The sequence below is a fragment of the Sorex fumeus genome, unplaced genomic scaffold, assembly GCF_029834395.1.
Source record: "Sorex fumeus unplaced genomic scaffold, SorFum_2.1 ptg000081l, whole genome shotgun sequence".
Taxonomy (NCBI): Eukaryota; Metazoa; Chordata; class Mammalia; order Eulipotyphla; family Soricidae; genus Sorex; species Sorex fumeus.
The window spans coordinates 4296991-4323127 of NW_026606138.1; the positions used below are offsets into that span (position 1 = coordinate 4296991).

General features: G+C 43.0%; 1 protein-coding gene across 1 annotated transcript in view; it reads right to left on the reverse strand.

Annotated features, from left to right (window-relative positions):
• MYRFL (myelin regulatory factor like) overlaps positions 1–26137 on the reverse strand; it is a 167849-nt gene that overhangs the window by 8049 nt on the left and 133663 nt on the right. The window contains exons 14-19 of the mRNA XM_056130686.1: positions 22275–22438; positions 21011–21074; positions 15184–15269; positions 12055–12129; positions 11925–11977; positions 11663–11839 (exon numbers count right to left, since the gene is read on the reverse strand). Coding sequence (XP_055986661.1) covers positions 11663–11839; positions 11925–11977; positions 12055–12129; positions 15184–15269; positions 21011–21074; positions 22275–22438 — 619 coding nt within the window. The remainder of the gene's footprint in view (positions 1–11662; positions 11840–11924; positions 11978–12054; positions 12130–15183; positions 15270–21010; positions 21075–22274; positions 22439–26137) is intronic.

The following is a 26137-nucleotide window of genomic DNA, read 5'->3' on the forward strand; positions in this document are numbered from 1 at the left end:
TTACAGCAGTTTTAGCACATGGAGCACTATAAGCACTCTGGGAGATGATATCCCTTTCACTCATAACTACCTCCTTCCGTGGACCATTGCATTTCTTACTGGGCTGCCTCTCTGGTGTTCCATCCATGAGATATCATACCATCCCCACAGGCTAGTTACCTGTCTCACCATATAGCATGCTGTGAATTTTGTCCTTGACAATGGTTTAGAATAGGGAACTTCAATGAGTATTCTCTAAATCCTCTGTAGATGAGTACAACGGCATTTACACAGAAGAAAACCAAGCATAAAGCTCAAGATAAGGGTGGAACTGCAGCAAAATGAAGAAAAGAATCAGATTGTGTGGGTCTGAACTTGCTAGTGGGAAAAAAGCCCAAGGCGTGATCAGGCCCCTATTAGAACCAAAGGGAATTGAAAAGCAATTTAGGGCACTATATTGTTTGTTGTGACCTCCCAGGCAGTGCTTGGGGGTTCTTAGGGGATCCTTCCCTTTAGACTTTTACTATGCTTAAACTTCACCAGAGCTCACTCAGAAGTGTTGCAGTGAGGGAGGAGGTAGCCATGCGGTACTGGGGATTGAACTCAATGCTTCTGCATGCAAGGTGTGCCCTCCAACTCTTTGAGCTATCTACTCCCCCCCCTTCCTAAAAGCAATTTTGAAAAGATTGACATTCTTTTAATGTTAGTATAAAGATGATAGTAAAGGCTCTGAAAAAAATGTCCTGTCCCCCCGTTGTTCATCGATTTATTTGAGCGGGCCCAGTAACGTCTCCATTGTGAGACTTCTTGTTACTGTGTTTGGCATATTGAATACGTCACGGGGAGCTTGCCAGGCTTTGCCGCGGGCGAGATATTCTCGGTAGCTTGCCGGGTTGTCCTAGAGGGGTGGAGGAATCAAACTCGGGTCGGCCATGTTGGCTGCGTGCAAGGCAAACGCCCTACCCACTGTGCTATTGCTTCAGCCCCTTAAAAAATGAAAAAAAAATGTATTTTGAATTTTTACTTTTGTTTGTGTTTTTCCTTCATGGGCCTACCTGTGGTGCTCAGGACTTGCTCCTGGCTCTGTGCTCAGGGGTTACTTCTGGCAGTGCTCTGTGGACTGTATGTGGTGCCAAGGATCAAGTGGAGACCAGCTGCATTTAGTGCAAGTGCTCTAAACCCTGTACTCTTTCTCCAATCCAAAATGTATCTTTTTTTAAAAAAAATTGTGTTTAGTTGGGATTATGTGGTTTACAATACTGTTGTAAACCACAGAACCTCCTGCCCCCACGCCACAGGGGCCCCTCGGAGGAGGGCGGGTTGAGTTTCCCTCCAGAACCCAAGCAGAACCCTGGCAGCCAAAAACCTCCAGAACCCAGCCACAGCCACGCTTAAGGCCACTCTCCACACACTTGGACGACCCTCACGCATGAAGGAACCAGCAAGGAACCCAGGTGTATGGGACCCGGAGCTGAGATCTCCAAGCCTGCTCGGATCGGGACTGGGCCTCCTCCACCCAGATCCCCCATTTTCCAGTATCTTGGCAGTCACACCCACAAACTGCTCACAGCGCCATGTAATCCCATCAGCCTTGGCCAAGATCCAGAGACTATAAAACCAAGCTCCCAGAAGAGAGCGATGCAGTATTTCCTGGCCGCCATACAACCTCTTATACTCTAGCCCACTGATGTATCTAAAGTAGCACACGTGTGTTTGGTTTTAACATACTTGCTTGTATTCTCTTATATACATTCTTCGTCCCTCTTGGAGAGCCTGGCAAGCTACTGAGAGTATCCTGCCTGCACAACAGAGCCTGGCAAGCTCCCTGTGGTATATTTGATATGCCAAAGACAGTAACAATAGCAGGTCTCATTCTCCTAACCCTGAAAGAGTCTCCAATACAGCACCGGTACTGGCACCATTGGGAAGGACAAGTAAGGAGAGGCTGCTAAAATCTCAGGGCTGGAACAAATGGAGACGTTACTGGCGCCCAAGTGAGCAAATCGGTGAACAAAGGGATGACAATGACACAGTGATACAATACTGTTGATAATGGTTTCTCATGCACATAATTCCAATACCACACCCATCACCAATGTTCCCTCCTCCCTTTCCCAAAGACCCTAGCACCCTCCCTCTGAATCCCCCAACTTAATTATGAGGATCAGTTCCCCCATTTTGTTGCCTGTGGGCATTTTGTTGCTGCTTCATTGTGAATCCTAAGTCCCACATTTGAGACAGATCATTCTGTATCTATCTCTTTCATTCTGAGTGACTTCGCTAATCATAATCTCTAATTTCACCCATGTTGCTGCAAATTGAATACTTTTGCTCTTTCCTGGAATATCACAACTTCTTGACTTGAACTGGGCGTTTGGGTTGTTTGTGTATCTTGGCCTGTGAGAATGGCACATATCAAAAAGTCTGGAAATAGCCAGTGTGGGCTGATTGTGGTAACAAACTAATCCTCATCCAGTGGTGGGAATGTTATCTGGTTCAGTCTTTATGTGAAACAAAATGAAGATCTATCAAAAAAATAAATGAAAGGAAAAGAAAGGAATAGAACTACTGTAAGACCCAGTGATACCACTTCTTGGCATCTATCCCCAGAGCACAAAAACATTAATTCCAAAGGATATATGCCAACCTATGAACATCGCTGCACATAGTACAATAGCAAAGATATGGAAACAACTCAAAATGTATCTAAAAAGTGCAGAAAGGTGCCAATGGATGCTGGGAATGGGTGTGGAAGCTGAGCTCCTTCTTCACCCACTGGTGGACGGGAACGAGATGGAACATGAAAGTGACATGTTTCCCGAACATCTTAACTCAGTGCTTTCCATTAAGAAGAAACAGGACCTTGGAGGCTGCTCTGGTGGCTAAAAGCACCTGCCTTGCAAGCATGAGGCCGCAATTTTGATCCCTGGAGCTGCCCACACATTCTGAGTGTAGGGATGCTGAGTGTAAGGCCACTGCCATCTGGGACTCCAGCCCTACCGCAGAATGTGTGATCTCTGACACAGGGTGCCAGGCATATGCAAGCACAGAAACAAAAGATGCGCAAGAGCTGTGGCCAGGAATGCAAACCCCGCTAAGCCAGAGTGCATTTGAATCCTGCAATTAAAAGTGTACAAGTCTAGTGGGCATTGCAGCCGAGAGCACAAGCCCCGCAGCCAGGCATATGTGCAAACTCAGCTCATTGCCAAAAACAGCAACAAAGGGAAAGCATAAATACAGAAGAAATGGACCTTGGTACCTGAGAATTTTCTAGAAAATTGGATATTTATTTTACTTTACGTATGTATGAATATATGTGCTGTCTAAAAGTCCTCCCGGTTTCTTGGATTCGAGCTATTCCCTTAATAATTATTTCTTTTTTATTTGGTGGGTCTCCCCAGTGTGCTAACGAGGCCCAGGTGCTTAGAGCTACACCCAAAGATTCTCAGGGACCATGTGGTGCTGGGTTTCAAACCAGTGTGGGCTGTGAACAAAGCATGTGTCTTACACTCTATCCAGGTACATGCCTTAACTATCTCTCCAACCCTTCCATGATAATTTTTAAGTACAAGAATCTTGCTATGTGTTTTCCTTGGATTACTCCAACAGAAGGCTGGGAATTTACAAGGCAAATAAGGCATAAACATGTGGGAAGGAGAAACCAGAACTATTCACTTTCCTCCTTACCTATTGTTCTACATACTGCTGAATTTGCAGTAAAAAGACTCATTAGAAATTCTAGCAATGAAATGACAGATTTGCCTCTGCCCACAGAAACAGGTTTTTAACACCTCCTAGGACAAAATTCAGTTTCTGGTGGGGGTAAAAGTTCTTAACAGTTACATAAAAACAAGATAATCTTGTAGATTAGAATTAAGGTCATTGCTTTTCAATAATAGCAGGGTTGAAAAAACACTTTCCGGCTCCAGTCAGACACCTTCCATTTGTCACTGCTCTGAAGCAAGACTCTTCAGGGCAAGAGGCTGCTTATTGGAAAGCCATAAATTTTTCTGCAGTCATGCATGGCTCATGCTCATTTTATAAATGCCCTCTAGCAATTCTTTCTAGAGAGTTCATCTGCATTTCCAGTGATTTTCTTGGTTAAAGTCACATATTTTTCACAATCAGCTGATGAGAACTCCCATGAAACTAAATAAAACACAGGAGAGAAGATATTTAAGATGATATCCAAGTCTGGAGAGATAGTACAGGAAGTAAGGCACTTGCTCTTGCCTATGTATGGCTGACTCCAGGTAGATCTTCAGCATTGTGTATGGTCTTCTAGTGCTGCTAGGAGTTACTCCTAAGCACAAAGTCAAGCAGAGCCCCAAGCACCACTGGGCTGAGGCCAGTGCCCCCAAATTAAAATAATCATAAAATTAAATAAGGTGGTGTTCTACCAAAGCCTGTCTTGTTGTGTGACTATAACACAACGCAAAAACTGGTGGAGGCGAGAGTTTGAGTCCCAATATGGCATCTTGGATATCTTTGTTCTTTCCTTATTGAACCAATCAGTAACAGCTCTAGTCCAACGGTCGTCTTTAAATCTCATTACGTGACCAGCCCATCTGATTTTCGACACCTTGGCAAATGAGACAGCGTCCCTGATCCTTGATCGTCGACGGATGTCAGAACTCCGGATTCGTTCTCTCATTTGAGTGAAACGTGATATTCCAAGCAGAGCTCTTTCTATTCTTCTTTGGGAGACCTGAATGGCGTTCTCATCTTGTTTGCGTAGGGCCCAGGTCTCTGAGGCATATGTTAATGCAGGAAGAACAGTGGAATCAAAGAGATGTGCCCGGAGCCGGAGGTTCTTCGTCCTCTTAGCTATTTCTTCGACGTTCTTGAAGGCGTTCCAAGCCGCTCTCTTCCTCCTGCGCAGCTCGGGTGCCAGGTCATTTGTCATGTTGACCTCTCGACCTAGGTACACATAGCTGTTGCATTCGGAGATGGTCGTTCCATTGAGAGCGAATGGGGCGTCAGGAACAAGGCTATTTCTCATAAACATTGTCTTCGTAAGATTCAGCTGTAGTCCTACCTTTCCACACTCACGGTCAAAGTCGGCCAGCATTTGTGCCGCTTGGCTGATGTTTGGTGTTATTAAAACAATGTCATCAGCAAAGCGGAGGTGGTGTAGTTGCCGACCATCTATCTTCACTCCCATTCCTTCCCATTCCAGTCGTCGCATGATGTTCTCGAGGGTGGCACTGAAGAGTTTTGGTGAAATGGTATCACCCTGCCGCACCCCTCTCTTGACATCAACGATCACTTCTTTGTAGAATGGTGAGATCCTGGTAGTGAATCCGCAATACAGCTCACGGAGGATCCTGATGTATTGGGCTTGTATGCCCTGATTGGCTAGGGCTTCAATGACCGCTTCCGTCTCAACAGAATCAAAGGCCTTCTTTAAATCAATGAACGTTAAGCAGAGCGGCATCTTGAACTCCCGAGAAACCTCAATGAGTTTGGTTATCGTGTGGATATGGTCGATGGTGCTGAATCCTTTGCGGAACCCTGCTTGCTCACATGGTTGTCCTTCATCTAGTGTTCTGCCAATCCTATTCAGGATGACTCGAGTGAACAACTTGTAGATGACAGACAATAGGCAGATCGGGCGATAGTTGCCAATGTCATGGATGTCTCCCTTCTTGATTGGATTCCACGGGATGTCAAGAGACCGCGTGGCCGCCCACCTACCAGATGGTCAGACTTCTTTGTCAAGGTCATGAACGATCGGTTTGAGGCCCTCCATGTTCCCGGAGCGAAGAGATGCCATTGGGCTACACTAGCACGCGACAGGGACAAATGGAGACGTTACTGGCGCCCGCTCGAGCAAATCGACGACTAACGGGAAGTTAAGTGATTAAGTGATTAAGTGATTATTGAACCAAATTCAGACTAAGAAAAAAGTAAATGAGTCTGACTGAGGGCTTTAATCTGGGAACCACTATTTTTTTAAAAGAGGGTAGGAGACATTTGTTCTTATCAGATTTCTGGTCTCCAAAGCAAAATAAGCATGAATTCCAGATAACCCTTTTGTGAGACTTATTTCAATTTTTACCAAATCTCTTAAACCTCTAGTATTCCATTGATGTTTTTCTCTGCAGGCTCTTTGGAATATCTAACTCTGCTATCTATTTAAATCTTTATTGGTTCCATAGATTTCAAATCAAATCCATTGCATTCATCTGGTTCCTCAGAGTAAAAACTCAATATTTTAAAATATCCACTTTCCACTTCTTGATTAGTTTTACCCAAACCTTTATTATGTGAGGGCAAAGGGATAAACCTTCTCACAAGCAATTTAATCCAAGAGAAGAACAGTGTCTTAAGCTCAGTACATCATAAAAATACTGATTTCCCCTCATTTATTTTACTAGTAGTCTTATGCCTCAGGAAGAAGTCTCATAAATGTGTGCCAGAGCTTGCTAAATGGATAGAAACCACATTTCATCTGACTGAGAGTTTTTCTAAGAATTAAAAAAAAAACAACTTTTTTCTATTCTTTGCTATTTATTTGGCTTTTCAATATCTTCAAAACATGGGGCTGGAGAGATAGCACAGCAGGTGAGGCCTTGGAAGCTGTCTACCTGGGTTTGATCACCAGCATCCCATATGATTCCCTGAGCATCGTCAGGACTAATTCCTGAGAGCAGATTCAGGAATAAGCCCTGAGCATCACTGGGTGTGCCTCTAAAACCCAAACCTACCAACCAAACAAAAAACCCATGGGGTCGAAAATAATGCTTCTCTGGCTTTCAACTCTTTGGGATTTAGGTGTCCTACACAGATCAGAAGAATGGATCAGCAGAAGGTATGTACCTTTCCTCAGACCCCCAGAAATTTCCCACACATCAATGGGTGCGGCAAAGTTAAAGAGGGTTGGACTAGTTACATCATGAACTAGATACTTTGCACAACTTCTAAAGTTAATTTCCTGTACATCAAACCCAAATACATGGCGGCCGAACAGTAGGTGGAAAGGAGACTGGGAAGCCAATTTCCAATTTGACCTTGGGATTCAGGGACACTCCCAGTGATACTCAATTGGGGTCAACAGTGCTGGGGGCCACCAGGGCTACAATAAGCTACAACTCACTGTGGGACTCCAGAATCTGGGTGTCATTTCATAAAATGAGAGAGCTGATATAAATCAGAGCTTCTCCTGACTTGCTGACTTTAGAATCTCAGATGACTACACAAAGGGCTCTATGGCCTTGTTGGCAGCTTTGAAAAATAGCATCTCTTTCACATACTTGTCCTGTTTTTCAGATGTTGCACTAACAAATAGCAATTCAATTAAAAGCTAAACTGAGTTAGAAGCTGCGTATTCTTTATGTATTTTCTCAGTCAAATAACTGCAAAAGTCCAGCTATTCTCAGGGTAAAAAAATCAGAGTGCCTGAGGCTGGGAAGACAACTCAGAGGCTATGCACATATGACATAGCAAGAACAAGGCCTGGGAGTCAACCCTGGCACTACTTGGATTTCTCCAGTCTCTTGGGCGCACCCACCACCACCATGGGAATAGCTTTGGTGACCCTAGCACCATTGGACCTGAGCATCACTGCCCCACTGGGCCCAGCATCAAAACTACCAATCCAGTTATTGGAGTGTCACAGGATGTGGAGCCTCAAGTACTGATTGAAAGCCCCATCACCCCTTCCCCCAAGTCATAAAACCACTGGCATAGCTACTCTCTGACATTCTATCACCCTAAAGCCCCTCAAGTTCTCCTGTATCCTAAAGGTAAAAGCAAACAGACGATTGAAATGCTTTTCATGATTCTCCATTTGAGAGTGTAGCAGGAAGTACTTTTTCTCAGTGTAGAGGGAAGCCTGTCAAGATCGAACTTAACTACCATTTAAGTCAGAGAAGCCAATAGGTGTGTGTAGGAAGACAGGACCCGGTATTGCGGTGCTGATCTTTGTTTAGTAGTCCGACAGCGTCTCTAGTAGTTGTGGGAACTTTTCTCCCTAGTTGTCCCTTGATGTGAAGACTTGGTGGTTATAGGAGTGAATGTGAGTGTCAAGAGATGTTGAAAATAAAGATGAGTTCATGTGTAACCTTTCTGATCCTACCCAGGATCTGGTAGTAAGCAGTTTGAGGGGAGATGGTCTCTTCCCGAGACTGCTCTTGGGAAAGACCACAAAGTATCTCCACAGTGGTCTCTAAAGAAAAGGGAGTAAAAGTCAGAGCAAGAGTATAGCTTGCCAACCCGTGTTGGCGCGGATGTGGCGAGAAACGGACCCTCCTTCACTGCTGGTGGGAATGCCGACTGGTTCAACTCTTTTGGAAAACAGTATGGACGATTCTCAAAAAATGAGAAATTGAGCTCCCATTTGACCCAGCAATACCACTCCTGGGAATATACCCCGGAGAGGCAAAAAAGTATAGTCGAAGTGACATCTGCGCTTGTTTGTTCATTGCAGCACTGTTTACGATAGCTAGAATATAGAAAAAAACATGAGTGCCAGAGAACAGATGACTGGTTAAAGAAACTTTGGTACATCTACACAATGGAGTACTATGTAGCAGTTAGAAAAAATGAAGTCATGAAATTTACATACAAGTGGTACTACATGGACAACACAACAACTTGTAAGTCTACAACTGTACCTCATGGTGTTTCACTAATAAAAAATAAATAAATTTAAAAAAAAGAGTATAGCTTTCCAGGGCTAGAGAAATAAAACAGTGGGTAGAGCGTTTGCCTTGCATACAGCCAACCCGGGTTCAATTCCCAGCATTCCACATGATCCCCCAAGCACTGCCGCGAGTGATTCCTGAGTGCAGAGCCAGGAGTAACCCCTGAGTATAGCTGGGCGTGACCCAAAAAGAAAAAATAAAGAGTACAGCTTGCCTTGCACGCAACCCATGCGGGTTCAATCCCTAGCAGCACATGTGGTCTCCTGTGCCTACCAGGAGTGATCTCTGAGTGCACAATCAGGAGTAAACCCTGAGTATCACTGGGTATGCCCCAAACCCAAACAGGAGGAAAAAAAAACAAAAAAGAAAAAGAAAAGAATAGAAAAGCAAAGAAAAAAATGAGGATTTACCAGCCACGAGAAACCATGGACTTTCATAAGGGTTAAAGGCTTTGGGGAGCCTTCCAAGCAGTGCTTAGGGGACTCAGGGGTTACTCCCAGTGATACACAATTGTGGTCTACAGTGCTGGGGGCAACCAGGGCTACAACAGGCTTAGAGAACTGTGTAGTGCCAGGGATGGAATTTGAGTCCATATGGGGTGAGGATAGTAGGGAATGTGCTCCAAATCCATACGCTCTCTCCTTGACCCCTGGGTCTTCCCATATTTAAAACTATTGAGAATATGAATGGCTAAAATGTATTGCTCTCTTCACACTGAACCTTTATCACATACTCCCAGACCCCCCTCCAGCACGGCCTTGGTTTTTGGCCACACCCAGTGTTGCTCAGGGCTTACTCCTGGTTCTGAACTCAGAGATCACTCCTGCTGTGCTTGTGGGACCATATGTGGTGCTGGGAGATCAGACTTGGTTGGTCACATGGAAGGCAAGAGCCCTCCCCAGTGTATTGTCTCTTAGACGCCTTCACACTCAAGCTTTATTCTCAGCCTATAGCATTGCATCTATTGCCAAATTCAATTTAAAAAAAAATAGCTTTCATAAGAATAGCACAGGGACCAGAGACAATACAGTGGGCAGGGCATTTACCTTGCATGCAGCCAATGTGGCTTCAAATCCCCAGCACTCAAAATGGTCCCTTGAAGACTGCTAAGAGAGATCACTGAGCTCAGCGCCAGCTAAATCACAGTATTATCTCTCCAGTCCAATAAAACACTTTGACCAAGTTACTATAATTCTTTAATAGGAGAATAACTTTAAAAAGCTCCACTGTGTGTGTGTGTGAGAGAGAGAGAGAGAGAGAGAGAGAGAGAGAGGATAGAGATAGAGATAGACAGACAGACAGACACAGATATATATATATATATATATATATATATATATAGAGAGAGAGAGAGAGAGAGAGAGAGAGAGAGCGCCAGGGTGTATCCTGAGCACTGCTGGATGTCTCCAAAATAATCCCCATCCCCCAAATAAAATTAAAACAGTCCGAACATGTCTTCCTATCAGTGTGGGGAAACACCTTCCTCATTGGAAAAACTGGGCATATTAACAATGCCCTTTAGACTTGAGAGGCTTAAAGGATTTATTCATGTAGAATAAGTAAGTGATTAATATACAGCAATGCCTCATTACATCACTGTGAGGAAGGTGGTGATTTATAAAAAGGTATTTATTCAAATATTGGATAAGGAATAATATCAAAAAGGAAAAGAGGGCTGCCCTAAAACTATAGTCGCTGAGCATATTCTATGTGGCTGTCATTAGGATTGCTCAGAAATATTTCAGTTCTTTTCTCAGACACAGGTCAGGCCTCTAATTTACCAACTGTTTTTAAATTAGACTTGACCAATGCCTTTGGCTTAGACTAATAAAGTGTCCGCTGAAGTAACATGTGTCTTTTTTTTAGATGGGAGCGTGAAGAACCAGTGCCCATTTACCTCGCTCCATTACCACTCCCACAGAGACCATGACATCTGTCAGCCTTATCTTGAGTCACAAGTTGAGCAACACCCACATCTGACATATAGAAGGAGTCAAAAAATAAGATTTTGTCACACAAAGTTGCTATTATGATTTTGGAACTGTTTTTACCACTGCATCCTAATAGAAAAGTTGTACTAATAAGCATGTAATGCTTCTAATATGCATCCAGTGGTCATCATTATAATTTGAGACGCTTTTTAATAGGTATATATAGGGGATATTGCTAAAAGAAATCAATTAGCATATATTTTAATATACTATATTTGATCTCACAGAGATAACTATACTTGGGGATGTAGGGTGCTGGGTCACACGCTGTGGTGCATAGTGCTTGCTCAGTAATTCCTGCACAGTGATCAGGAATTACTCCTGAGAGTGGTTGAGGGACCATATGCAATGCCAGGGATCAAACCAAGTTAGCTTCATGCAAGGCAACCACCTTAACCCCAATACTATCTCTCCAGTTCAATAATACACTTTCACCAAGTTACTACAGTTTTTTAACAGGAGTATCACTTTGTAAAGCTTCACTCTGTGTGTGTATTTGTATATGTGTGTGTGTGTGTGTGTGTCTGTGTGTTTGTGTGTGAGAGAGAGATAAATAAGAGAGAGAGCACTTATCCCTAGTCCCTAGGAGGAATAAGCTGTCCTCATCGTAGAATGCTAACCTTATGTTTTTCACTGACTTAAAGCTTCTCCTAAACTCATTAGAGTTTTCAGAGTCTTTTACATTTTGCCCTACTTGGCTTGGGCACAAAGCCCAGATACTACATCATTTAAAAAAAAATTCTAAGTGAGTCAAAAAATCTCCCCATATAATTACTTCACTTGTGCTGCTATTACAGTCTTCGCTGGCAACAGACAAATGAGACCCTTTCACTTGAATCCACTGAAAACTCATCCTTGGGCAGGAAACCCAGTATTATAGCTGATTGCAAGTCTGTGTACTTGTGTTTTTAAACATGTTGCCACCCCAAATAGGAGAGTGGAATCATTATCTGGAACCATTAACAGACTATTCAAGTAAATATTGACAAGGAAAAAAACCCTCAGGCTCAAAGCCCTGGTTGTTTCTCCTTGAACATCCTTTACCCGCCCATGGTTTCTGGTGGATTTCCTTCCTCTTGGTCTGTCTTTGCACAGAACTTGAGAGGCTTCTTCTTGTTTCCCAAATCGGACAGCAGTAAGTCTCCTGACAGGGCAGGATCTCACAGAAAGTGATTTCTGGTACTTGGAAGGATGGTGTGGTGGCCAGAGATGTATGGGGTCCTGCAAAAGGGGAGGGAGTTCAAAGGTGAAGGCTGGTTTCTAGGGTGGACAATTTCACATGAAATCCAGACTGTGAAGCTCTTACCTGAGGGGGAGGCTGTGGGGAGCATAGTTGGTTTCTGAGAGCTTGTGATATTGCTGCAGGAAAAGGAAATGGTTAGTGATGGTATTCTTTCAAAACTCCTCCCCAGAGAAAATAAGACTAGAGCTCTCACCTGGAAGGGAGATTTGGGATATGTTGGTCTTGATCTTTTAAACTAAGTATGTAAAGGGAGACAATTGTCAAGGCACTGTTGAAAAAAAGAAGAAGAAACCATTATGTGGCAGATTTGAGTCCAGATATATCTCACACAGCCAGCTGGCCAGAGATGTGCTCTCGCAGGCCACACAGATGGGAGGAGAGGGGAGGGGGCCGCCAGGCTGTCAAAAGCACCATGGAAACCAGCTTGGTTTTGCTTCTCTGCCCTGAGGAGAAAAGAAAAAAAGAAAAAAAACCCAAAAACCAAAAGACAAAAAAAAAAATCCCTCTTCCTGGACCTCAGGGGCTCTGGGGGCACTCCACACTGATGAATTTTTCCACAGGGCAAACCTCTGGTCTGACAAGCTACCTCAGACGCAACTGTCTGTCATGAGTGGAAGATTACCAGAGGAAGCGTATAAGGCAGCCCTCTGCTCCTTGCAGGGAAAAAAAAACAGAACAAAGTTCACATCCCACTGGTGAGGGGGCATCACCCTGTTGCATCGGGAGATGAAAGATGGCACAGGTTTCATCCAACCCTTTGGCTATGTCTCTGCCATCTTCCAGCTGCCTGACTTGTCAGAACACCATACACAAACTGGACAAAGGAAGGAAAAGAAACTCAATAAAACATCCATTTCCATGCTACATGACTGCCAATGAACAAGGCTATCTTTGTCTCAATAATCAGAGTGTCTCTCTATAAATGGAAACCTTCCTTCAAGGCCTGAGCTTTGGGAAACTATTCCCAACTTTTTTTTTTTTTTTGCACAAACCAACACTTACTTAACTTTCTCCTCTGGAGGGAGGTGTCTTTACAAGTGTCTCAAAAAGTCACACAAGAAAGTGTTTGGGTGACTTTACATTCCACTGTGCTGGGCCTGACATGAGGTGATGAACTTTTATTTCCTACCACGTTGACTTCACACTGGTTTCCTAGATGCCACTGCTCATTATTTCACTTTCCATCAAGGGTGCGTGTTTTCCACGAGTAGATATTATACAAAGAAATGTTTCATGTGTTTGAATTCCACTCATCAGGAATTCCCAGCATGAACACACCAGAATCTGGTTGCCATGTCACTGAAGGCACATTTAGGCCAGGCAGAAGTGGTGCTGACACTTTACTTTAGTCAGGTAGAAGGACTTGTTTTACCTTAGATACTGCTTGCTGTGGTTTTGCTTCTTTTATTCTGTTCTTTCAACAACCCCCTCCCCCAACTCCAGTCTCTCTCTCTCTATTCCTAATCATCTATTACTCTTTCTTTGTCTCCTGTGTTTGCTTCAAGGTATGCACTGTAGCACTGTCCTCCCGTTGTTCATCGATTTGCTCGAGCGGGCCCAGTAACGTCTCCATTGTGAGACATGTTGTTACTGTGTTTGGCATATACTATACGTCACGGGTAGCCTGCCAGGCTTTGCCATGCGTTCGAGATACTCTTGGTAGCTTTCCAGGCTCTCTGAGAGGGATGGAGGAATCAAACTCGGGTCAGCCTGTTTAGCCGCGTGCAAAGCAAATGCCCTACCCACTGTGCTATTGCTCCAGCCCAGAGAATTCCTAGGATTGAGACAGAAATGGACATCTATCCTATTTTTCCCCGCCTTTGAAGGTAAACTCTAGTTTTGATCCTTTTTGTATATACCCTGCAGGGCCCAGAAATAAGATAATAACCTTAATATTATTATTCAGTTATGGTCTCATTGGCCAACAATATTGGAATTCATAAGGTCTGATAAAAATCACTTAAAAATCATTCTCTAGAGCTGGGGAGGTAGTTGGAAGGGCTAGAGCAGGTGTTCTCAAACCCATGGTCAAGGTACTGCTGGCACCCCTTCCCCCGAAAGTCTCCTGGGCATGGCCTTCTTGGTCCCTAGCACTACCGGACCTGAGGAGTAATCTGTGGTCTGGCCTTACCCCTGAATCAACAGGTCCACAGAGCCTGGCAGAGTATTACTCTATCTCAAACACAGCTAGAGAGCATCATCCCCTAAAATCTCGCCAGAACTGCACCTTCTACAATCTTCACTAGGATTGATGTGGACCTATGTCTAAAGTCTCCTTCTTATGGAGACTTTAAGCAACACTGAGTGTGTCTGCTAAATCGTAGATGTTCCCCCAGTACCAGACTTAGGGATTCTACCAGATGATGCGTTCATTCAAGTTTCAAATGGGAATTCTGGGCACTGGGGTCACATGCTAGGGACGCAGCCCACAGTGGACACTAGAGAGGGACAAGTCAAAGGACTAAAGGAGAGAAGCTACTGAGAGACCCACACTGTTTTCTTACCTAGAAAGCTACTTTGGGTCAAGAAACTGGACAAACCTTAAGCACACTTCCTTAGACTTTGAGAAGAATTGTCTTCCCCAAGACAAGGCCCAAAGGCCTGACCTTTCCTATGGGAACAAAGCATATTGGGAAGAGGCATCAGCAGCCTTTCCAGCATATGAATGGTCAGACTGAAAACTAGAAGACCTAAAGAACAGAGTATGATGACCAGGACTCAACGACTCAGGGACCTCTTGGACCAGGATCCTGAGAAAAATTCCTCCACCACAAGAAGGTGTGGAGAGGGTGTGCGAGTGGTGGTCAAGACACCCACAATTGCTTACATAGTGAACACATAGGTCCTAACCATGTTTGCTTTCTTCGTAAATGTGTCTACCATGCCAACATCTCCAAGTCGCTCTGTTGTGAGGTCTTCACTGAAAAATCCAGAAAAATCCTAATAAATATGAGCATCCAAGGGAAAGTGGGTTGTACCTGACTGCCCATTTTTTTTGTTTCCCAAAAATAGACCGGAAGAAGAACAAAGAATTTGAGAACATTTTTAAAAGATTAAAAGACACACACGTGAGAGGCATGGCGAGCTGTTAAAAAACATTAGTTATTGAAAAAAAATCTTTCATCATACATTAAGTGCAGAAAGTCAGTGTTTCCTTTCTTTTAAAAAGACCTCCCTCATCGTGAAGCTAAATTGAAGGTCAGTGCCCAGTTTAAAAGGCTCCTTGTCTTCAAAATAGACAGAAGGTCAGTTCATCAGTGAGGAAAGAAAGATGAGAGGCAGAAAAGAGTTTGACATAACATAAAATAGAAGATTTTCTTACCAAAATGCCATCACAGCAATTAGAGTTATAACCAAGGTCTGGAAAACCCAGTTAGGACACCACTGTTTTTTTCCTGAAAAATAAGCCTATAAAAAGATTCAGTAATGAGCAGTGATAAATCATCAACACTGAGGAAGGGCACCTGGGGACTAGCTCCCAGGAGGGGTATTCCTTGCTCCTTAGTACTCCTCCTACAAACCTCCATCTGTCATTATGCTTCCCTGAAAAGTTCTCCCCAAATCCTCAAGTCCCTCTCTTCCCTTGATGCTCAAGGCTGCCATCATCCTTTTTCCCCTAACATCCAGCAAGACCATCGTCTGTGACATTCCCTTAGCCCTTATATTTGAACTTTGATCATAAAAGGGGACCAGCCAGGCACTATATTGAACCCAGATGGTCATCTTTTTTTAACAGAACACTTTTTGAAAATCAAAACTTCTCCAGGACATAATAGAGCAAATCCCAAAGACTGAATTGCAGACATGACAAAGAGAGTTTTGTGGCATGAAATCCTACTGCATGAGTACTCCTCAAGTCGCACACAGTGGTCCTTAAGCCTTCAGAACAGTTCTGGGGCTGTGTTTATTTATTCTTAGATACCTCTAACAGCTATTCATTAAGCACAACTGTGTACAACACTATAGGGAGTATGAAAATAAGTAAATCGTAGACTCTAGGAAGTGACTAGAAAGCCTTTAGGACTGATGCATATAGGCATAAAAACCTGTATAAGAGGAATAAGCCTCAAACTTGAGTACAGCAGCTATGTAATTGGTGGGCAAGGCACTTGCAGAGACCTTCTGCCTACTCAATTAAGGTGTCCCTAAATAAGTGCCTTCTTTCATGCAGTAGGGAGAAATGATTGCATCGTTCTGAGGGCACAAGGTAAAACCATGCTGTTGGTTAGAAGAGAACTGGAGGAGGATAATAAGCTATTTTTAGAAATAGCTTAAGGGGCTGGAGCTATAGTATAGCAGGAAGGATGCTTGCCTAGCACAAGGCCAACCAGCATTTGATTCCTGGCATCCCAAACGATCCAGAGGACCATCAGGAGTAATTCCTGGGTGCAGAGCTAAGTGTAACCCCTGAGCATTGCCAGGTGTGGCCCAAAGCTCGCCCCCTCAAAGAAGAAATAATGCTTAAAACTGGTCTTTGTTTGAGTTTCTCCTGCTGGTAATCTGAATTTAGGAAACATTCTTCCTACATTCAGAGAGATAGTATAGCAAGTAAGGCCCTTGGCTTGTGTGTGGCTAATCCCCATAACCACATATAGTCCTCTGAGCACCACCAGAAGTGATCTCTGAGTGCAGAGCTAGGAGTAAACTCTAAGCACCACCAAAGGTGCCCCCGACCTACGAAAGAAAGAAAGAAAGAAAGAAAGAAAGAAAGAAAGAAAGAAAGAAAGAAAGAAAATATTCTGCTATGTAATATAGGGATAAATTGTAAGTACCTCTTCTATTTTATCTTACTTTGGGTTGTGGGGCTACACCTGAAGGTTCTCATGGGCTACTCCTGGCTCAGCACTCAGGATTCACTCCTAGTGGTGCTAGGAAGACTATGCACTGCCAGGGATGGAACCTGAGCCTCTGGCATCCAAAGCATGTGCTTCAGTCCAGGAAGCTCTCCAGCCCTTGGATTACCCTTTTTAATAAATTCCCAAGCCTTGGGGGCATTGTAACTTTGGAAGGCAGTAAATATTCCAAAGTGGATGGTTTCTACCATTCCCACATTTCTCTGGAACTGTTCTGAAGATGTTGTAATAGTTAGCACTCTGTACAGAAAAGGAACTCGGTGACATTTGTTGACGCAAGTAGAATTTACTAGTATTTATTAGAGTCAAGACAAGCATTTCCCCTTCAATCTACTTCCTACTACAGCCAGATGATTGTATATCTCTGCGAATCTGCTCCATACTCTTGACTCAGTGTTGGGATATAACCAAAGTCCCGAAAGCAGATTTTCAACTGATTCCTGAACATATTATCCGTGTGTTATTGAGCCCCATTTTCCTCATCATTAAAATAAGAATGATGAAAATAATACTTGCCCACTTTTCAGAGTAAATTTAATGAACAGATTAATGATTCTCTCAAAAGAAGGTCTAAAAGAATTTCTATGGAATCTGCTAAAAATCTAAATACTCCAGAAATCGCTGTCTCAGGGCCAGAGAAATAGTGAAGCACATAAGGCATTTGGCATGTATCTGACCCAGGTTTGATTCCATGTACCATATGTGTTCCCAGAAGCAGCACCCGGAGTGATCCCTGAGCACAGAGCCAGGAATAAGCCCTAAGCCTACCAGGTATGGCCCCAAAATAAAACAAGACTAAACCAAAAAAGAATCTGGGAACAAAAAGATTTTCATTTGAGGTGGTATAAAGGTAAAGGTAAAGACCCTCCCGTTGATCATCGATTTGCTCGAGCGGGCCCAGTAACGTCTCCATTGGAGACTTTGTTGTTACTGTGTCTGGTATATCGAATACTCTCATAGCTTGCCGGGCTCTCCGAGTGGGGCGGAGGAATCGAACTCGGGTTGGCCATGTTGGCCGCTTGTAAGGCGGACGCCCTACCCGCTGTGCTATCGCTCCAGCCCAGGGGCTGGAATCTGTAAAAGGTAAGGTAATGAAAAGTATTGTGTGAGTTCCAGTGTGTGTGTGTGTGTGTGTGTGTGTGTGTGTGTGTGTGTGGTGGGGGGGGGTGCCCCACCTGCACTCAGGAGACCCAGGGCCCCATCTGGTATTCTCAGCAATGGGTAGTAGTTCATAGCAAAGGCCTGAGGGTAAGTGCTGCTTGGGGCTTATGCTGCTGATGCTGTGGACCTCATCAGCTGCACCTAAAGGTGCTTAGGAGACTCTGCAGTGTGGGGGAATCAAACCGGTCAGTGTGGACATGGAAGGCACACACTGAACTCTGACCCAGTATCTGTTTTTCCCCCTTCCTCTTGCTCTTCACTCTCAGGAAATTCTCTCTTGAGCCCTAGGACCTTCCTACCTCATCCCAATCATAAATATACAGCCAGAATCACCCACCTACTTCTTAGAGGGAGAGGGGGAGAGAAGGAGGAGGAAGAGACATCCTACAGATCGTATGGCTGGTAGTTTAGGAAACCTCATTTTTTTCTTTTGTTTTCATCTAAAAATGCGCCTGTTAGCTAGCACAAGCAGCTATGTGGAAACTGAGGCAAGGACTTCTCCAAGAGTCTTACTACACAGTAGGTCCCACCAACTGCTCCCAGTCATCTCCACCCATGAACGCCCCTACAAAACTGAAAGAACCAAATCCATCCACAATTGGATCTGATGGCCCATAAACCTTAGGATTCCTAGTGTGTTGGTGGCATGTAAGGAAAGTCAGTAACAGAGATATAGCTGACATCTCCAACAAAGACACACTTTCTCACATAGACAACTTAATATCATAACCACCGAAATGAGGGGTTTGAAAAAAAACAGTAATGGTGAACACTTAAATAACACTATCCAGCTTAACCTTCACTGTCTTATTTAATCCTTAAAATAATCCCCAACAATCTATGAAGGTAGATACTGTAATGACCCCATTTTTAAAGATGGGGAAAATTGAGCCCTAGGAAAATTAAGTTCCATACCCAGTATTACATAGCTAATAAGCCACAGAGCTGGAATTTGAAACAAAAAGCATATTACTCTGAAAACTGTGTTTTTAAGCATAAAAGTATGATGCCTCCTTTTTCTTGTCTATATATAAAATAGGAAACAATACAATATAAATATTACTGCTATTATTCTAAAGATCTGCTTGGATTTTTGAATAAATTTCTTAACCTGGTGATTCAGAAACTGAGTCTAACCTGTGTTTTCAGCCTTTATCTTCCGCTCTTCTCTCTAACCAAACCCATCAAGCCATGGTCAGTTTCCGCCTCTTGTTTATGCGGTTTCAACTGAAACCTATTCTAACAGCTCCTGTAACTATCCCTCTCCTTGGAGGCCTGAGTTCCATAATACTCCTACAGAACTCTGAGTATTAATAATTTTTTAATATTCAATTACAAATGACCTTTGTTTTTCCCGGTGATCTTCCTTGTCTTGTTTGAAATTCCTTGTCAAGAGAGGCCTTGTCCTCCTAACTTAACCTGCATCCCATAGGACTATAAACAGTCACCTACTTGGATACGTGCTCTATGCACTTGCATCAGACCCCGCCCCTGTGTCCACATTCCCATCCACGCCTATCCCCAAGAGCCTGAATCACTCCATGTGCTTCATCTATTCTGGGGGCTTTCAGGGAATACTTTCAGGTGAGGCTCCCTGTTTGAGAATTTATTTGACAAATATGTCTCAAGGATAAATATGTACCAGATCCTGGACACACAGAAAGAGGAAGGCAGAAATGCTTGTTTCTACAACCCATGAATTCTAGTTACTGTTCAAATGTCACTGCAAAATAAAGACTGAGTGCAATATGAAAGGTACAGTGGTTTGCAGCTCTGGCAGTGACCAAGCGATGTGCATGTCACTTGCTCTATCCCACAGCAACCTAGTCAGAGAAATGGGCCCCTTCTCTACACTGTCACTGTCACTGTCCTCCTGTTGTTCATCAATTTGCTTGAGCGAGCTCAGTAACATCTCCATTGTGAGACTTGTTGTTACTGTGTTTGGCATATCGAATACATCACGAGTAGCTTGCCAGGCTTTGACATATGGGCAAAATACTCTCGGTAGCTTGCCAGGCTTTCCAAGAGGGGCAGAGGAATTGAACCCGGGTCGGTCATGCCGGCCGCACACAAGGTAAATGCCCTACCGCTGTGCTATAACTCCAGCCAAATATTTGTTAATGTTTTAAGTTTATAAAGCAATCAGCTAGGTCCTGGGTACCGTGTTAAAAACTTTGGTTCATTTGATCAGTTAACAATCTCCTATTATCTCTATGTTTTAAGTAACCTGCCCAAGAATACTTCTACATGTATATTTATCCGTGTATTTATACCTATTGCCATAGATATAAGCTTATCATCTATACAACACTTGACTAGGTATTAGTAGAATATTAAAATATTTCTGAATTTTTTAAAGCATAGACCAATTCAGTATAACATGAAAAAAAAAAAAACAAGCTAGATCAGTGGCCCAAATATTGAAGCAATGCTTAAGCAAATCTCTGTGAAAGTCATGAATGCCTTAGCCTGGGAAGAAGCATCTTGAGGATGTCAGAGGATCAGAGAAAGCAAGGTGAATCACACAGTTACCAAAGAATGGCAGAGGGAGGAGGGACGAAGTACTGGCACTTCACTACACTGGAGGGAGGATACTTTAGCTCATGAGTGATCGACCCCTTTTTACTGTGAATGTCATCCTATTAATGAAATTTCTCTTTATCCACTAATAAATGCATCATGTTTCAATCCTGGGAGATAAGTGAATACCTATGCTCTATATTTACATATACAGCACAAAATATCAAAGGTAAAGGAGGGATTTGGGGATTAACTAAAGTCCCCAGGGATCTTCTGAAGCCAAAGATAAGGGAGTAAGTTGAGACAAGTCACTGACATATCTTGCCGCTCAGGGCCATCTACATGTGATGACTGGTGAATTTCACCAGATGGAAACAGTGCTAAAATAAATGCAGCAGAATAATTTATCTCAAATGAATATGCTCTGTATCTATTTCTCTAAACTTCTTTTTTGAAAAATCAGGGTAGTATTTAAACACCTGAAATACATAGGGATGCCTGTTTAGTACACCATCAATAAGCAAATGAGGCAAACCATCTTGACCAATTCTCAAAAGAGGTTTTTGGGGTATCATTAATATCATTTCTGTTCATTATAAATTGAAGTCTACTTACCTTGTTGGTTTTGGAGGGAATGGCCTTTCTTGGAGAAGATGTACTAACAGTTCTGCTAGATTTACTTGAAAAGAGAGAGAAAATAATTACTATTCAAATGCTTCTCCAGCTCTTAGAAGACAAAAGTCAGAAACACAACAATATTACTGTTTTTATAACATGATTCCTTTGCCCCTCTCGGGGAGCCTGGAAAGCTACCAAGGTATCTCACCCACATGGCAAAGCCTGGCAAGCTACCCGTGATGTATTCAATATGCCAATCATAGTAACAAGTCTCAAAATGGAGACGTTACTGGGCCCGCTCGAGCAAATCGATGAACAACAAAAGGACAGTGGACAGTGGACAGTGGATGGTAATTTTAAAAAAGGAAAAGCCAAGGCACATAAGAGGGTTTTTTTGTGGAAAATAACCTTAGGAAGAGTAAATGAATGCATTAAATGTTACATTTCTCTTTTTGTCAAAATTAGACCCCTGAAAATTTACCTGCTTCAGTAATAATAAAAATTAAAATTTGAAGTAATTCCTGAGAACCAAAATTGCTTTTCTAATTTTAGAAACAGCCACCTCTCCCAGTTAAAGAAGTCACCTTTTGCTAAAATTCAACACTTCCTATCACAACTGCTCTTGAAAACCAGCTGCTTCATTCTTAAAGCAGAAAATGAAAAAAAAATGTGAAAATTATTACAGGCGGCAACTTTGTTCCAAAAACCTCTTGAAACATAATAAGGGGACCAGAGTGATAACACAGAAGGTAGGGCACTTGTCCTGCACTTGACCAACCCAGGTTGGATCCCTGGGCACCCAGGGGACCATGTGGTAATGATCCTTGAGCACAGAGGCAGGAATAACCTCTGTGCACCACTGGACATGGCCCAAAAACCAATAAAATAAAATAAGGGACTTTATTATCAGAAAATAACGGTTGCCGCCTGATCAAAAAGAACATTTCAGGGTGGAGAGATATTACAGTAGGTAAGGCATTTGCCTTGCTGCAGTAACACTGGTTCGGTCCCTGGCACTGCTGTGCTGATGATCACCCCCACCCCAGACCCACCAGGAGTGATCCCTGGGCACACAGCCAGGAGTAAGCCCTGACTACAGCTGGATGTGGCAAGGGAAAAAAAAAAGACCATTCAATGAACCACATCATGGAAAGAACACACACACACACACACACACACACACACACACACACACACACACACACACCATCAAAGCCTCTCCTTTCTGTAGAAGTCCCTGGCCGTCCTGTCCCAGAGGTACCTGATAGAACTCGCCTCGCTGGCTGACGACTTCCAGCTACTGAGCCGTTTTAGCCTGGCCAGCTTCCGGTTCCAGATTTCTAACTCTTCTATTCTTTCTTCAAGGTTATTGGTCAGTTTGCAGAGCTGCTTAACTGCACCCACATTTTCCATAAAGATCTGGTCCTAAACAGAAAAAGAGTAAATAATACAGCACTGACATATTTGCAATCATGAGAGCACAATCCACAGCCCTTTCAAAATCATCTGGAACGCACCATTGGAAAGGTTCTTACACCCACACATCCTCATGTTCAATTCCCGTAGAGCCAGCAGGGTTTGCAACCAAAAGTGGTCCTGCTAAACTACTGGCTGTGAAATAAAACTCCTTCTGTTCAATTTGCAATAAAATGGAAATATGACCTGGTAGTTAAGAGAGAGAACAGAGCTATAAGACACTGTCAAGTTTGGAAGCCAAAGATTCATTTGCAATGGTCATTATGTTATATTCAGAGGTCAGTTTGTAAAAAATCAGAACCAGCTTCTAAACGTTGATTTGTGTGTGCATCATTAAATCCTGATGAGAAATGACTCCAATTCTCTCTGCAAAAGGTGCAGCAACATTGTTCAGATGAGGAAAGGATGAGAGAACACTTGGGCTTTTGTTCTGCCACCTCTATATGTGAGACCCCCAGTGAAAAAAAGATTTCTGAGCTTCAGTTTCTTCACCTGTCAATGAGAACATTCAGTGCTAATTCCCGTTTTAACACCCCGGGTACACTATAATTTAGCCTAACTCCCAGATTTTCATCTTATTATTTTAATTTTAAATTTCCCTCCCATCCTTTTAAATTTTTAATATGTTTTTGAATTAGGGGCAACTCCTGGTGATGCTCAGCACAGCTGGGCTGGGTGGTGCTCAGGGCTCACCAGGGTCACAACTGGCAGTACTCAGGGTGCATGTGGTATCATGGACTGAACTCAGGGCATGCACAGGCCAGTCATGTGCCCTGCCGTTTGAGCTCTCTCATCCCTCCCTTCCCGTTTTGTTGTTGATAAACAGGGCTCATGCACACTTGACTGCAGTACTCAGACATTTTACTGTATGCAGTGCTCATTATACACTTCACTATAGTGCACAGAGACCACACACTTTGTTGTGTGCTGCAGACCCCAAACAGCAGCGCTGCCACTATCACATGTGGCATGTCCTGAGTGTGGGATGGTGCTGAGGAGAAAACTTGCAGCTTCACTCTTGCCAAACAGGTGTCTTACCCGAATGCAATGACCCCAACCCCAAGCAATATTATAAAACATCAACACAGTTTCTCCTGTTCAGGATGTGACTGATCTTCCAAAAAGAATAAGAAAAGAGACCAACCAAGGACAGTGCAGTCTGGGCCACTGTTCCTCCTCGTGTACACTGGCATTGTCACTGATACGTGTGTCTCTCCATAATAAAAACCCTGAAAGTGCTCATCAACTTGAGCCCTGGTTCTATGCCCTCTGACTGTACCTCCACTGGATAAAAAGACAAACTCCGTTGCAAGGAGAAACAGCTCCATGGGAAGGGGGTATCTCGCCAAGCAAAATCAAGTTTTAAAGGGAGCTCAGGAAAATAGGATTCAAAAGTTGAATGTTACAAACATCAGACTTAGTTTATGCAGTTTAAAGACAGAAGTGTATAGGAGCATCAGAAGACTGTTGAGTTCTCTGAGCAGCATCAGGAACCCCTGGACACCAGCATTCAACTGGGTAAGAGACTTTACTCCAAGAGAGAATCCTTATTTCTCAGAGAGAGATGCTTGTCCTTCCTCCAGGTCATCCAAATCCCAGAGCACCCTGAACAGACAGGACTCTGCCTTTCACGGGGCTCCCCAACTATGTCCACATTCACACAACAGTATGCACAGGGGCCCTGGGTTCAACACCTACCCCAGACCTGAACCAGCCCCAAAGGCCCAAGGATCTAATGGATTTTGTCATTACTGAAGGGCTCACACCACCATAAATGTTCATTCAGAATGGATCAAGGCTTAAATGTAAAAGCTAAAACCATAAAATGCTTAGAAGAAAACACAGAGGGACTTCTCCTTGACATTGGCCTAGGCAATGGTTTTGTTTTTCTTTTTTTAGGGTGGAGAGGATAGGGGAATGTCTCCTCAGCATTGCTCGACTGGAAGTACAGACATGATTTCTTGTGTTTGGTCCTGGACATGAAGTGAAGGCCAGGTCCAGTGGTGCTCAGGACTTCCAAACCCACCCCGTGGACCTTGTGTGTGCAAGGAATGTGTCCAATTGAGCTATCTCCCCAGTCTTTCGCCTTCATCTTGTCTTGTTTTTTTAATGTGATACTAAAAGAATACAGGACAAAGATAAAGTAATCAAGTAGGACTGCATCAAAATAAAAAGTTTCTGCAGGTCTAGAAAGGTACCATAGAGAAATGCTCTGCTCCTATTCCCATACCACATGGCTCATCAAGCATCTCTAGATGGTCCCCAGCACTCAGAACCGGATCAGTTTAATATCCTCAAGTCCTTGCAGTAAACCATGCAGCCTGGTAGGCTGAGTATCCCCTGAGTATCGCTTGGGACGTCTCGCCTCAAAAAGTTTCTGCACAATAAAAGTATCAATACACAAAATTTAAAAGCAACCCAGACAATGCTGAAGACTATTTGCCAACGCTGGATCTCATCTAGGGTCAATATTCAAATACATAAGGAGTTCATATTGCTCAATAGCAAAAGTAAATAAATAAAACTAATGAACTTCTCAAAGAATGGGTAGAAGGTTTTTCAAGAATGCTTACAACCAGCAAGTATGTACATGGAAATATGCTCAACATCACTAGCAGTCAGGGAAATGCAAATCCAAAGCACAATTGCGATATCATGTCACACGTGGTAGTGGGGTTATTATCAGAGATGAGAGATAACAAGTACAGTGAAGGTATGGGGAGAAAGGAATTCTTGTGTGTTGTTGGTAGAAATGCAAATTTGTACAACCACTATGAAAAGAGTAGGAAAACTAAAATTAAAATTAGAAATACAATACAACCAGCAGTTCCACTCTGGGTACATATCTGAAGGAAATGAACTCACTCTCTCAAAGATGTGTCTGAACCTGTATTCCCTACATCATTAGTCACAGCAGATAAGACACAGAACAACCTAAGTTGTTCACAAACAGGTGAATGAATAAAGATGTGATATAGATCCAAAATTATACAAGCATATAATTTATATAATGAATCTATTTGGCCACAATAAAGAAGGAAATTCTCTGTCATTTATGACAACCTGAAAGGCCTTGAGGGCATTCTGTTAAATAAAATACATCAGGCAGAGAAAAACAAATACTGTATTATATCATTTATATGTATAACCTACAAAAGTTGAATTCACAGAAATAATGGAAATGGCAACTGCCAGGGGCCAGGAGGTGGGGGAAATAGCAAGATAATGTCACAGGGCTGAAAACTCAGTTATACTCTGAATAAATTCTGAACTTCTTATGTATAGCACCAGTAACTAAAATTACAATACTTTCCCTCTGCATTGAAGTTGCTGAGAGATCTTAAATAGTCTCATCACAAAACAAAAGATAATTATGTGAAGACATGAATGTACTAACTTACCTCACTGTAACAGCAAGCGTTTCACAATATATATGCTATCTAATCATCATATAAATGCCTTAAACTTACACAGTGTTTTATGTAAATTATTTTAATAAAGCTGAAGAGTTTTATTAAAATAATTAAATATTGAACTCACAGATGCTCCTCCCAGAAGGGAGTATAAAAAGAGGCCCCCAGAACCATGCCACCTGACTCCGTGCCAGGCTGTGGGGTGGGTGAGAGCCTCCACACCCCAAGAGATCCA